Source organism: Coptis chinensis, chromosome 2 (assembly GCF_015680905.1).
Source record: "Coptis chinensis isolate HL-2020 chromosome 2, ASM1568090v1, whole genome shotgun sequence".
NCBI classification, from domain to species: domain Eukaryota; kingdom Viridiplantae; phylum Streptophyta; class Magnoliopsida; order Ranunculales; family Ranunculaceae; genus Coptis; species Coptis chinensis.
In genome coordinates, this window is record NC_141457.1 from 99043965 (window position 1) to 99056758 (window position 12794).

A 12794-nucleotide genomic window follows, 5' to 3' on the forward strand; every position below is an offset into this window, starting at 1 on the left:
TGGTGCTACCTAAGCACGGGGACTGTACTAATACTACTATAATAGTATATGAACTTAATTCATTATTGCGAGATAGAGGTGTGGAACGAAAAAAAAGCCCCTGTGATGCAAAAAATAGCAGTTTATTTCTGGTCAAAAAATATTTCTTCTTTTTTTATTTTCCCTTTGCTTGGAAAGAAAAGATACGTATCTAAAATACTTTAAAGAAAGAATGCTGTTATCTCTGGTCCACCAAGCGATATTTTAATATTTTTTTTATGTAACTCTTGGTCTCTTCAACCATTTTATTTGGACGGAATTGCCCATATCCATTTGATTAAATTACAAAACACCCAATCAAAATATTAAAGTAAATTTGTAATTCTAATAAAGACAATTATGTCATTTAAACTCAAATAACAACTACTAAACATCATGTGCGGAGCACATGCATCATGCTAGTATATATATATATACAGGCCGGATAGGTTGACAGCCAAATTTCCAACAGCATCCAAACAGCAAAATTTCGGCCGTTGGATATTCTTAGAGATCTAAATATAATCAACACACCGAAATATCAAATAATATTACGAAGGGTTTTGTCTCTCCTATTCCTCTCTCCAATGTCCTCCAAATCCAAACCAACACTTCCAAATTCAACACCTCCAACTTTCTCTCACGAAGAACCATCCACCCTAGTTTCTTTTGCGTTTGTCCATGGCTGTTGCGACGAGTAACGGGTAAGAAATCTCTCTCTATTGAAGCTACATATTATTGTATTTGTTGATTTTGAACCTATTACTTCTCCAAGTCATTGTTGCAATTAAAAGTTATAAGAAACCCTAGATGCAACACGAAAATTGGGGTTAATTTTCAATACTCTCTACTTTTTTTAGAATTGAATGGTGAAATTCATGTTGAATTTTGCATAAATATAGTGTTTTTCTTGGCAAATCTTTAAATCGATCCCTCTTGAATTTGCAAAAAAATTATGTTGTTTGTTTTCAACAGTACGTAAATTTATGATTTAGTCAATTTGGGTATGATTATTCATGTTTGACTTATTCTCAATTTGGGTATGATTATTATTCAATTTGGGTATGATTATTCTCAATTTAGTCAATTTGGGTATGACTTGTATGGTTGATTGATTCTAGTGTTTCTCATATATGTTGAAACAAGTTTGTCGGGTTTTCGGCATGTTTAGTACCTAATATTGTTATTGTTGAGAAACCCATTTGTTTGAAAGAGATGATTGGTTTAAAACTTGAGTGTTTCGGAGATAAAAATATGTTTCGATCTGTGCACCACTATCTTACCCTAGTAATGGTCATACTGGTAACATCTTTGATCCGTGATTCATTTATACCACTTTCTCTGTAACTTGTTTTTAGGCTCTTGTAAAAGCTAAAAGGGTGCGTTCAATCGGGTAATAATTATTAATTGGTTTGGTTGATGTCTTGATTACAATTTTATTTTTAATGACATTTTCCCTTTAGAAAATTGTTACGGAAAAAAAAATTTCCTTGACCTTTTTTCACTGCTTTCCTTTGCTGCATTATAGGAGTACCTTTTTCTATTTTCCTTTTGGCTGTGTTGACCTTTGTAGTGGTTAATAGGGTTGCGATAGAGAAATTGCAGAGGCTGCAAATGGTACCTCAGATGAAATTAAGAAAGAGAGCATCATGAGGTTATCGTGGGCGCTTGTTCACTCTAAACAACCAGAAGATGTGCAACGCGGGCTCGCCATGCTTGAAGGTTTATCATATAAGCACTACTCCATCTCATTTATTGGCATTCATAGTGTTGGGATGTTTGTGCCGATCTAATCTTCCTTTCGATCATGTTATGACTGACCAACTTGGTTTTTCCAGATTCTTTGGTCAGTCCAGGTAGTCCGCTACAAAAGAGGGAGAAGCTTTATCTTATGGCAGTTAGGAATTTCAGGAGTGTTGACTATTCGAGGAGTAGGTAGCTACTGGAACAAAGCTTGGAGTTTCTCTTTTTAATTTATTCACTTTAGGTGCTGCACAAAATGATGCAGCTAGAATACTCCTATTGTAGGTTTAGGATGAGAAACTTTAAGCTTGACCTATTTACTTTATTCTTCCCGGTTGTAATAACCTTTCATGGACTCAACTTTCCAGATCGCACCTGATTGGAGGCAGGCCCTGCCTGAAGAAGACAGTTGAAGACAAAATAGCTGAAGGTAAACTTATAATTACTAATTTACTCTATAATGGGCACAGTTCTGAGAGCAATCTTTTTGTTGCAGATGGTGCGATCGGCATAGGCATTGCTACAACTGCTGCAAGGCTTGTGGTTGGTGGAATTGTTGCAGCACTGGCTCGCAAGAAATGATTTGTCACCCTCCGCATTCACTGTGCATATTAACATGATTAGCAAAACCCGTGTGGTTATCTTTTGGATATGTTTTCAGTGACTTGTTATCATAAGCACTCGACTCTAGTTTGCATTAGGTTTGTAACAAAAAAGATTATATAGATTTGGGGAATGGAACATATAACATTTTATGCTCTTTTATTAGGCTTTTCTTGTTCCTTTTCCTCTCTCTCTCAAATATGTTTGAATTTAAATGATAAATGGAACTTTGGGGTATAAGTTCCCAGTTAAAGGCACATCAGTTCATTCTGCTGTGAAAATGTCCAATTTGCAAAGTTCATGTTTTTTTACTCGCAATTTGCAATTTTCAAAGTTCTATATACAGAGAAAAGTCATGTTTTTTTACTCGCAACATCTGTGACGGTGCATGATCCCACGGATTGTGCTACTATTTCAAAGTAGGCCTTGGAACAGAGGGTCGAAATATATAGAATACTGCTGCACTAGCCACATGCATGGTTTGACATCTTCCCTCTTTCACTTGAGCTACTCAGTTTGAGGCAACAGGGCATTATGTTTAGCAAGAGTTTCAAAACTCAATGCAAATAATATTTACCATCTGTTACTTGAAAATGCTTTTTTGCCCTTTCAAGATCATAAAATATTGCCTTTTAAGGACGTTCTAAGCCGGAAAGAGTCCTCATTATGGCACAAACGAGCAAGGATAAAGAAAACTTAAGGATTATTTTACTTATACCAGCAACAATTTTTAGAATGCAAAATGCACTAACATTGGATGACAAGAAACCTCTGTATCAAATACAAAATGAAACAGAACCACTGTAATTGAGTAGGGTTTAACAGACAAAACAAAACAACAGCCTAGAAAGCAAAATACTCAACCTCATCGATAGCCTACATAAAGCAAACGAAAGCCAAGCGATGAGGTTGGATGCCAACTGAGTTATTTTCTATAGGAGAACTAATGCTCTTCACTCACCAAGTAAGGTAAGGAGGAAGGCTTTGTAATCCCCAGATGTCTCCTTGGCAATTGATTTGGCAAGAGTGACAATGTTTCTCTTGAAGTACATCTCCTTGATCTCCTTCAGATCCTCCTTGAGGGCATCTTCATCAGTTCCCACCTTTGTAAGCGCGTTGCGAACCACCTTTGACAGACCACAACATAAAATTGTAACTTCAACTTAATAGTTGGAATAGATATCCAAAACTATTCTTAAGACGTTTTTTCGTAATTCCAATTGAAGGTCTTCCCTTCAATTGCATCCTGAAGAATCTTGACCTCAGAGGATGCCACATTTGGCTTTACCTCATTCCTATCATACCTGTATATGCCTACTAGAGCGACAAGTATCTGCAGAACAAACATGATAGTTTATACATTTAGGCTGCTTACTAAAATGTTAGTGGCATCTTAACAGTCTATTAATAGAATAACATACCTTGTGAATGTCACCTGAAGTATGTGAAGCCATATTGTCTAGATAAAAAACTATTAGAGTTTGAGGAAAACTTCAAACACCTAAAAGAAATTTCTGCCAAGCGTAAGATGAAGAAACGTAATCAATGAGTTTAGGACAGGTACACATTATCTTTATTTTTTTCTTTTTTGACATGGTTCCTTCTAGCAAGAACTGTTACTGCTATTATATTTTGTAAATCAGCACACACACTCACACCACTCACGTAGCACACCAGCAGCGTTAGCGCAACACATCACCACCACTCCACCACACCCACCGCACCACCTAACTGCACACACTACACACTACATTACCACACCATGCACACCACTCTACCACCAGCACCACACACAACACTACTCACACACCACGCATACCAACCATACAAGTCAAGCATGAATAATCATACCCAAATTGACTAAATAAATCTACGCACTGTCGAAAACAAACAACATAAAACTTTTGCAAATTCAAGAGAGATCGATTTAAAGATTTGCCAAGAAGAACACTATATTTATGCAAAATTCAACATGAATTTCACCATTCAATGCTAAAAAAAGTAGATAGTGTTGGAAATTAACCCCAATTTTTGTGTTGCATCTAGGGGTTCTTATAACTTTTAATTGCAACAATGACTTGGAGAAGTAATAGGTTCAAAATCAACAAATACAATAATATGTAGCTTCAATTTCACATTTAAAACTGATAGAGAGAGATTTCTTACCCGTTACTCGTCGCAACAGCCATGGACAAACGCAAAAGAAACTAGGGTGGATGGTTCTTCGTGAGAGAAAGTTGGAGGTGTTGAATTTGGAAGTGTTAGTTTGGATTTGGAGGAAATTAGAGAGAGGAATAGGAGAGAGAAAGAGTGAGAAAACCCTTCGTAAGATTATTTGATATTTTGGTGTGTTGATTATATTTAGATCTCTAAGAATATCCAACGGCCGAAATTTTGCTGTTTAGATGCTGTTGGAAATTTGGCTGTCAACCTATCTGTCCCGATATATATATATATATATATAGCAGTCTCTTTTCGGGCTCATTGGGGCTATCCACGTTAGCAAGGGGATTAAGAAAAAATTGGAGAAAAAACTGGCCAAGGGATTAAGTCCCACGGGTGTTACGAAAAGTTAGGAGAAAAAAAAAAGGAAAACTGCAATATTAGACAAAAGTAATAACCCACAAAAGTTAAACCCTGAAGGTTTCCTAATCTAAATCATACGCTTCATCAAAAAACCCTTTGTTCTGTTAGACTCACACGGTCACCTTCCGGACTCCAGAGTCTACAACGTAGCTCCTCAACTCATTCAAACTGCTCTCACTTCCAATGCTCTCCACTTTGTCGTCACTGGTGTTTCTGAGGTATCCACTATTTCTTTTTTTTTACATTTTCTTTAACACTTTTGTTATTATTAATAAGTTTCGTTCAACTTCTTTAGAACAACTTTTTGTGAAACTGAAAGTGGTTAGGGTTCCAAATCCCAGCTAATTCTATAGAGAGCTAACTCATTATTGGCAGATAACAATAACATAATCAGTTTGTGTGTTATTGGATTGATGAGGAAGCAAAAAAGAATTTCCAACGAGCAAACTAACTAACTAACTAAGAATTTAGAAAGATGGAAGATATTGCGAGATTGGTTTGATGCCGGTTGTGTTTTTATTAGTTTTTGCCTTTTTGGTCATCTCAATATATAGTCGAGAGTTTGAGACTCTAATTTATTGATGTTTATCTACAGTTTGCCAATCTAATTGAACTAGTTGAGAAGAGGATGAGAAATGTGGAAGACAACATTAAGGTAATTCACATTTTTAGCATAAAGGAATTACTGTCTCAGTTTGCTTTCATATTTAGATTACGTCAAATGTTTGGATACTGTTTTCTTGCAAGTCTTTGTTACAAGCTGCCTCATGCATGAACTCTGTTCATGTAGTAATTGAATTTGTTTGCAGAAAGATTGGCATTTGATTAAGCAAATGGGTGAACAATGTACTATTTTCTTCTCTCTCATTTCTCTCAAGTAAAGTAGTAAGGAACATTGAGTTTCTCTCACCATTAAATTTGGTTCGAAAGCATATCGCATTGCTTATTCCGTGCTTTCTCAGGTATATCGTACACTGTATCTCAATTAGGCCGAAAATAATTCTCACATTTTGTCTTCACTGCTTAAATCTATCTATCAAAATTATTATGTATTACTTTGTGAGGCTTTGTAACTGAATTTCAGAAGATTGGTACTAATTTAGGTGAAGTAATTAAATTACAGTTTGGCGTATGTAATTGTTTAATACATTATCTACACCATCTATTTTCGTTTGCTAGATAATGAAAGAAGACATGGGCAGGGGTCCATGAAGCATGTCGATTGCGCACATTGAAGGTACAAAGACATTTTTGAACTACTTCGATCTCTTTTTTTTATTTGCAAGTGGTCCAATTGTATAATAAATGGTTTGGCAAAAAATGCAGTCTTTCAATTCCGGAGGTATGACACATTTGATTCTTACTTAACGACTCCAAACAATGCACATTTCTCTATCACTTCTCAACTCATAGTGTTTAATTATGCGGTTTACACTGTCCTAACACTTTTAATGGTCTTGGTTGCTTTGTTGTTGTGTTATAATTGGCCGATTTTGTTGCATGTTCTCACATTGTGGTTTGTGTGACTTCCATTTATTTCTTAATATCTATGAGTTACCTTTTAGATTCAGAACAATGTGAAAATGATATGTTCAACCCTTCACATTGTGTATAAGAAGTTTAGAGTGCATTTAATTCACTGCAACTTCTTCCAAATTAGTTTTAGTTAACATTTTCCATTTAAACCCAATAATAATAGTCATTATAAATTTATACAACAATCAAATAAGTTGATGGCTCTTCTTATTTACTTCTTCATAGTGTAGAACATATTTGTTTGTGCAAATAATACAATTTGACATGAATTTGCATCTTTTTGGTGGGCTATTTTTCTCATTTTTGTTATGCTAGGATCATACTCTCAAGAGGAAACCGTTGATTCCTTCGTATCTAACTCTTAAGGTTTAATGGGATGAGGTCCATTGATGAGGAAACCATGACCAACAAGGATGTTGTAAATGGATCTTATTATGAGGAGTTGAAGTCTAGGCATGAAGGTATGTCCATTTAATTGCACTTGAGATTTTGTAAACACTTGATATTGTATCATTTGGGACATGATATTATTATGAGGATAATCCGCTTTGGTTCTACAATATTTTTTTCAGCTTCTTCTCGGTTTCAATTGAAGTGATCCAATCTTAGAAACACCATGGATAACCATTTAATATCTTTTTGTAATGCACTTTATAAGTCCCAGTGGCAACAACCATATTTTACGGGTTTCAGGTTCTTCTTTATTAATACATTTCAGCCCGACTAACATAGAATCTCATTATTAGCTAATTAAATATGGCTATACATTTCCAAGGAATGGGGTACTTGCTTTGCTGCAACATAATTATGTTGTTATTGCTATATAATTTTAATTGACGTAAGCTTACTATTTTAAGTGTATTATATATTTACATACACATTAATTGCGTGATCCAAGTAAATGCAAAATGATTGATATGCCCTTGATTCCAGTGACATGATATTGGAATAGCATTGTTGTAATGCCTCAACCACAATGGTGTAGGATTAGAAATTAATTATGAGAATTCTGAAAACCATCGAACAATAGAAACGCCTTCAGTTCTCCATTTGAGAGTAGCAGGGGCCAGGGGGTTATACCACTTATAGTTTGCTTTGGGGCTAGAATTTTGTATCATGGTGCTTGAATGGTGGTACCTGTTAGTAGTATACTAAAAAGCAATGCTTTGAGTATAAGTGGGAGATTGTGATAGGGTTATATACTAAAATCATTACTTTTGTATTAACTTTAATTCTTTATATTTTGAATGAGAATCATATAGGCAAATGTTATGCATAGTATATATGTTATTAGTTATATACATGCGTCTAATACTTTATGTTGTAGATGATATGGTGTGTGGTGACACACAGAAGATCATATCATAAGTACCTTATAAAGTATAAGTAAACCTTCACAACCTAAATGGATTGGACAAACCATTAGTACGGTTATAATATAATCTGGTATTAGTCTATCTTGACTATATGATTACACTAGTACACTTTATGTGTATTGAACAGGACCAAGTGAGGTTGTTTCTCTTTATACTGACTATATAAGAGAACAAACAACTCTGTTATTATGAATGTTTGTCCTCTTAAGTCGGATATAATAATGGGCACTTACGTGCATTGTACATTGTTTTAAATCATCAATGAGTGAGATTCATTTGTGAATCAACAAACTCGATGGATTCGGTAAAGACATTGTATATAAGGTGTGCTGTTGATTATAGAAGGAATTCATGACCCGCAGAAAATTGGGTTGATGATGTCCTCTTGAGGAGCTCATAAGGATTGTCATGTAAATCCTGCAGGTGGATTTAATCCGACATGACAATGAGGTTGAGTGGTACTACTCAAGGACATAAGAAGTTGATTAATGTAGTTGTCAGTAACTTGACTTAATCAACGGGCATTCAATATCTTAAACACGGGGAGATCAACAAGCATATAATATGGAACCCATAAACGTAACACGTAATTTGGGATTAGGGCGGTAGTGCAACAATGACCTTTAGTGGAATAAGCCATTTGTTGACAGACTTGGGCCGTGTGTTCTGGGCGAACATGGGAAGGCCAAGCCCGTCAGGAGACCTAACCCTGATTTCTCCTCATGGTCCATGTTGTAGCCTATAAATAGAAACCCTTTTTTCTCTTGTCGTTTTTACTAAGGATTGCTCAAGAAAAGTCAGATCCAAATCGGTTCCAACTTTGTGAGTGAGAGAGGCCAGGGGAGAAAGAAAGGGCTGGAAGATCGTTGCCGACACAACGTCCATTCTAAGGATAAGAATACAACAGAAGATCAAGAGGTTGCTGATTTGTAGAATTCGGATTCTCATAGTTATCACAGCTGATCTAAAGGTATGTTTATAAACCAAACCGTGACACCCCTTATTCCGTTACGCGTGGGTTTTCGCAGTTTGCAAACGGCGACCATAATGGTTCCTACAGTACCATCATGAGATGGGGTTACTGCTAGAGATTAGACTATTTTAAAGTTGAACAACTGTTTCACTCTTTAATTTTTAATTTTTTTTACTTTTTTTCGGGAATAAAGCTGTTGAACCTTGACATCCACTTACTTACTTTGACATCCGACTATCAAGAGTGAATCAGCATGTATGTTTTAACTAGGGAATCGAAGATATCTCATGTCAAGTAAATTAATGAAAATAATCCTTACGGAGATTTGTATTGCTTACACGCATTTTTGGTGTATCATGCATGTGACAGGAAAGGAAAGGGGAGTTAGCATCTAATGTGGCCCTCTATGATGACCTTAGCTAAATAGTGTATCTATGTCTTGCCCTCTATGACTTATCATTTTGTTAGAAAAGTCATAGTATATTTTGTAAAAACTAAGCCATTCCACAGATATCTACGTTTCTATACTATTAGCCTATCAATGAGCTAAATAGCAGGTTTACATTATTTATTGCACTTAAGATTTCAGAAGATTTTCATGCTACATACTTGAATAATTAGAGTCTAATGTCTGACTTCATAGTTCATACATATACTTATCATGTTGTATGCATATTAGGTAGATTAAATGTAAGGAAATAAGGCATGAAATTTCGATCATTGGTATCTTCATGCTTCAGGGACATCGTATTTTCATTGAATTCACCCACACATTAGAACTATAATATCTTAGTCTGAATGCGTTTTTCCTTTCGAATTCATTGCTTCAAGTTGCGATTAATGTGCATGGGTGACAATCCCATATCCATATCAGTTTGAAATTCAGTTAAACTTTAGTTCCACGACTAAAATTGTTTGTGATGATATCAATTAAAAGTTTGTTTCTTCGACGAAATGCACATTCACTTGGGTAGCCTTTGACTTTCGCATATCTAAATTAGACTTGCATAATAGAAACTATTTGCATTTGGTATGCCATCTTTTTCTTTTTCTTCTTAATTATGATTAGATTTTTTGTGTGATTTTGATGTGGTGCATTATTGTCTATACAAATAACTTGTTAAAGAGGTTGTATACCTATGAGTCACTACTAGCCAAGATTATAACACTGTCATCCTTGCTATAATGTTGTCTTTGTGGTAGACCGGCCAACATTGATTGTAGTTGATGTAGCTAAACTTCTTATCTTGAATATTTAGGTGTGGGTGGTTGGGATGGTGCTTTCACAAACAACATGTTCTTTCCTTTCTAAGGTTTCATGGACACATGTTTTGCTTTTCCCAGCATTGTCATTATTGCTCTTCTAGAGCAGTATTTAATGTAGTGTTTTCTTTTTTTTCCATTTATAACGTTGGTAACATCAACCTTTTATGGATAGGATTTGTTTTGTAGCATAGGATGGGGATTTTCAAGTTGGGTTTTAAGGGTGTGGTCTTTACTGTATTGTGAGCAAAGGTAGAATGTATTGGAATTGCTTTTATGGAATATTTAGGTATATTTATGTGTGTTTTTGAGATCAGATTTTAGATATTGAGTTATGGCCATCTTAGTTTTTCGTCTATTTATTGGAGTTTGAGAGGAGTTGTTGACAAGTGATTGAGTCTCTCACATGTTCTCTCCTTTTTGCACAATGAGTTGAATGTGACTATATGTTTTGTTGTATAGCATAACACATGAAATTATTTGGTCCAATGTAACTTTTGGATTTAGTTAATTCCATATTCTTTCTTTTTGTGGCAATTTCATTTGAATCTAGGTAATCATGCATGCTATTTTTCAAGCATGACATGGACATATTCATCTTAGATGGAATGTTAAGGTAGTAGTAAAACCACTATACCACACACGTTGAAGAGGCTTACAAAGTCATTGCCTAAGGTACTAGATTTCCTCAAGACGAGGATAATCTTATGTACAATTAATGTCTTGGGTGGATATATAGTTTTCGTTGACGGTAAATACACCTATAAAATTTGACTACATCTGAAGTGTATATAGTTTTTAAATTTCATATTGATTCCTTTAGGTTTGAACGACTTGATATTGTGCTCTCCATATGCTTATGTTGTGTTCTTTAATTTGCTTATCTATTTGTTGATAAATAATCATAAAAAACTATAGAGAATGCTGACAGAATGGCAAGGAAACTGCACTATTGCCCATAAGCAAATTTGGATGCGGAATGGGGAAAAAAAATATTGCTAGACTGCAACTACATTTATAATCCATAAGGTAAGAAATTGTGTACATGTGCACATATGAATATCGAAATGCGTGGTTTGCGAGCAAACCATCTTAGGTTTGGAGATCACTTTGAAGTACATGTACTTCACTGTTTAGTATTAGCTCCTTTGTATTTCCTTCACTTTATTTGTATTTTTTTTTAAAATTCAAGAGAAAATAGAATATCATTAGTGCCTTCCATTGCAAATGTAGTTGAATGAAATGAGATATTACTACAGTATTATCTCTTAAGAAGTATTATATTCCTGCCTTTTTATGTTTTCCTCTTTTGGTAATAGTTCCTGAGTATTATTTCTAAAAAAAAATCCTTCAATGCAGGTCTCCCAAAGGATGTGCTGATTACACCAGTGCAATGCAAGGCTTTGTGGAAGCAGTTCAAAGTTGAAATTGTATATACAAAACATATGGTGCACACCACTTTTTTGGTTCGGAAAAAAAAAAATGAAATGATAATCGTTTATTGAAAATTTGATTGTCAATAGTACTTTTACTCTATAAATCAATTTCAAGGAGGAAGCAAATTTTCAGACAGCAACGGCAGTACCAGCCCCAACACAAACACAACTTCCAATGCCGATTCCAATACCTCTATCGCCAAACTTGACGGTAATGTGAGAGGTGTAACAGTCCAGTGAATATATTTGATAATAGTATGCCAAAGCACTAAAGTCTGAACCAGCCACCACCAAAATCAAAATAGACAACTCCTAAACATACACAATAAATGCATCATTTTAGACTGTTAGATGAAAACAATATATGCACTAAGTAGCAGTCAAAGGTCTAACATATATCAATTTATTAACTGTGCTTATATTTCTAGCAGAACTACATTGAACTAGCTTCAAAGAATAATTAACTGGAAATTAGAAAATTGATGCAAATGCATTAAATTAACCTCAAATAATAATTAACGAGAAATTCTTGATGTAACTGCATAAAACAAATCTCAAAAAATAATTAACGAGAAATCGAAAAATGAATGCAAATATATCGAACTAATATAAAATAATAATTAACGGGATTTGGATACAGGATGCAAATGCAACAAACTAATATCTAAGAATAATTAATGGGAAATAAAAAACTGAATACAACAACATCGAACTAACCTTAAAAAATAATTAACGGAAAATCGAAAACTGGATGCAAAGACACCGAACTAACCTCAAAGAATAATTAAGGGGAAATCGGCAGCTGGAAGCAAATGCATTAAACTAACCTCAATGAATAATTAACAGGAAATCGACAACTAGATGCAAATGCATCAAACTAGCCACAAAGAATAATTAATTAGAAATTGAAAACTAGGTGCAACTGCATTGAACTAACCTCAAAGAAATAGAGTGGGTTTGGGCCGGATTCTCACTCAAAGCTCTTTACCATATCCGGATTCAGATATCCATATCCATTAGAAAACACCAAAAAAATATATTATTTTAATGATTTTCATATATAAATGTAAGATATAAATTAATTTTTAAACTTTAAAATATGAATTTTGTTAAAATGGTTTGGGTTTCCGGATATTTGGGTCGGATAAATTGGATTCGGATTAAATGAATTCGGATATGGGTTTTGCCGCAATTTCTGTGCCATGGCATTTTGCTTGCAAAACACTTCGACATTGAAAAATCTTATATGCAGCCTTCCAT

General features: G+C 34.7%; 1 protein-coding gene and 1 long non-coding RNA gene across 6 annotated transcripts; one reads left to right on the forward strand and one right to left on the reverse strand.

Annotated features, from left to right (window-relative positions):
* The first annotated feature begins 508 nt into the window (after nucleotides 1-508).
* Nucleotides 509-2529, forward strand: LOC147519510 (mitochondrial fission 1 protein A-like). Of its 3 annotated transcripts, XM_086591095.1 has the most exons (6): nucleotides 512-722; nucleotides 1377-1411; nucleotides 1602-1740; nucleotides 1857-1953; nucleotides 2130-2191; nucleotides 2258-2529. In XM_086591095.1, exons 3-6 carry the CDS (start codon nucleotides 1668-1670, stop codon nucleotides 2341-2343), a joined length of 318 nt encoding a protein of 105 aa, XP_086447221.1. In that variant the 5' UTR covers nucleotides 512-722; nucleotides 1377-1411; nucleotides 1602-1667; the 3' UTR covers nucleotides 2344-2529. The 3 variants fall into 3 exon arrangements, with proteins under 3 accessions (XP_086447222.1, XP_086447221.1, XP_086447220.1); XM_086591096.1 differs by lacking the exon at nucleotides 1377-1411 and having other exon boundaries at nucleotides 509-722; nucleotides 1624-1740; XM_086591094.1 differs by lacking the exon at nucleotides 1377-1411 and having other exon boundaries at nucleotides 518-722.
* A 521-nt stretch (nucleotides 2530-3050) lies between these two features.
* On the reverse strand, nucleotides 3051-4753 carry LOC147519511 (uncharacterized). 3 transcript variants are annotated; one of them, XR_015212244.1, is made up of 3 exons: nucleotides 4531-4753; nucleotides 3786-3878; nucleotides 3051-3697 (listed from the first exon to the last, which is right to left on the reverse strand). It is a non-coding gene; the product is annotated as an uncharacterized LOC147519511 (long non-coding RNA). The 3 variants fall into 3 exon arrangements; XR_015212243.1 differs by having other exon boundaries at nucleotides 3786-3865; nucleotides 4531-4743; XR_015212242.1 differs by lacking the exon at nucleotides 4531-4753 and having other exon boundaries at nucleotides 3786-4524.
* Between the last annotated feature and the right edge of the window lie 8041 nt (nucleotides 4754-12794).

Bases quoted from the DNA above. Each gene is read 5' to 3' on its own strand.
- LOC147519510 (XM_086591096.1), top strand. From the start codon at position 1,668: ATGAGGTTATCGTGGGCGCTTGTTCACTCTAAACAACCAGAAGATGTG. The intron at 1,741-1,856 runs GTTTATCATATA...TGGTTTTTCCAG, and splicing joins CGGGCTCGCCATGCTTGAAG to ATTCTTTGGTCAGTCCAGGT. The intron at 1,954-2,129 runs GTAGCTACTGGA...TCAACTTTCCAG, and splicing joins GTTGACTATTCGAGGAGTAG to ATCGCACCTGATTGGAGGCA.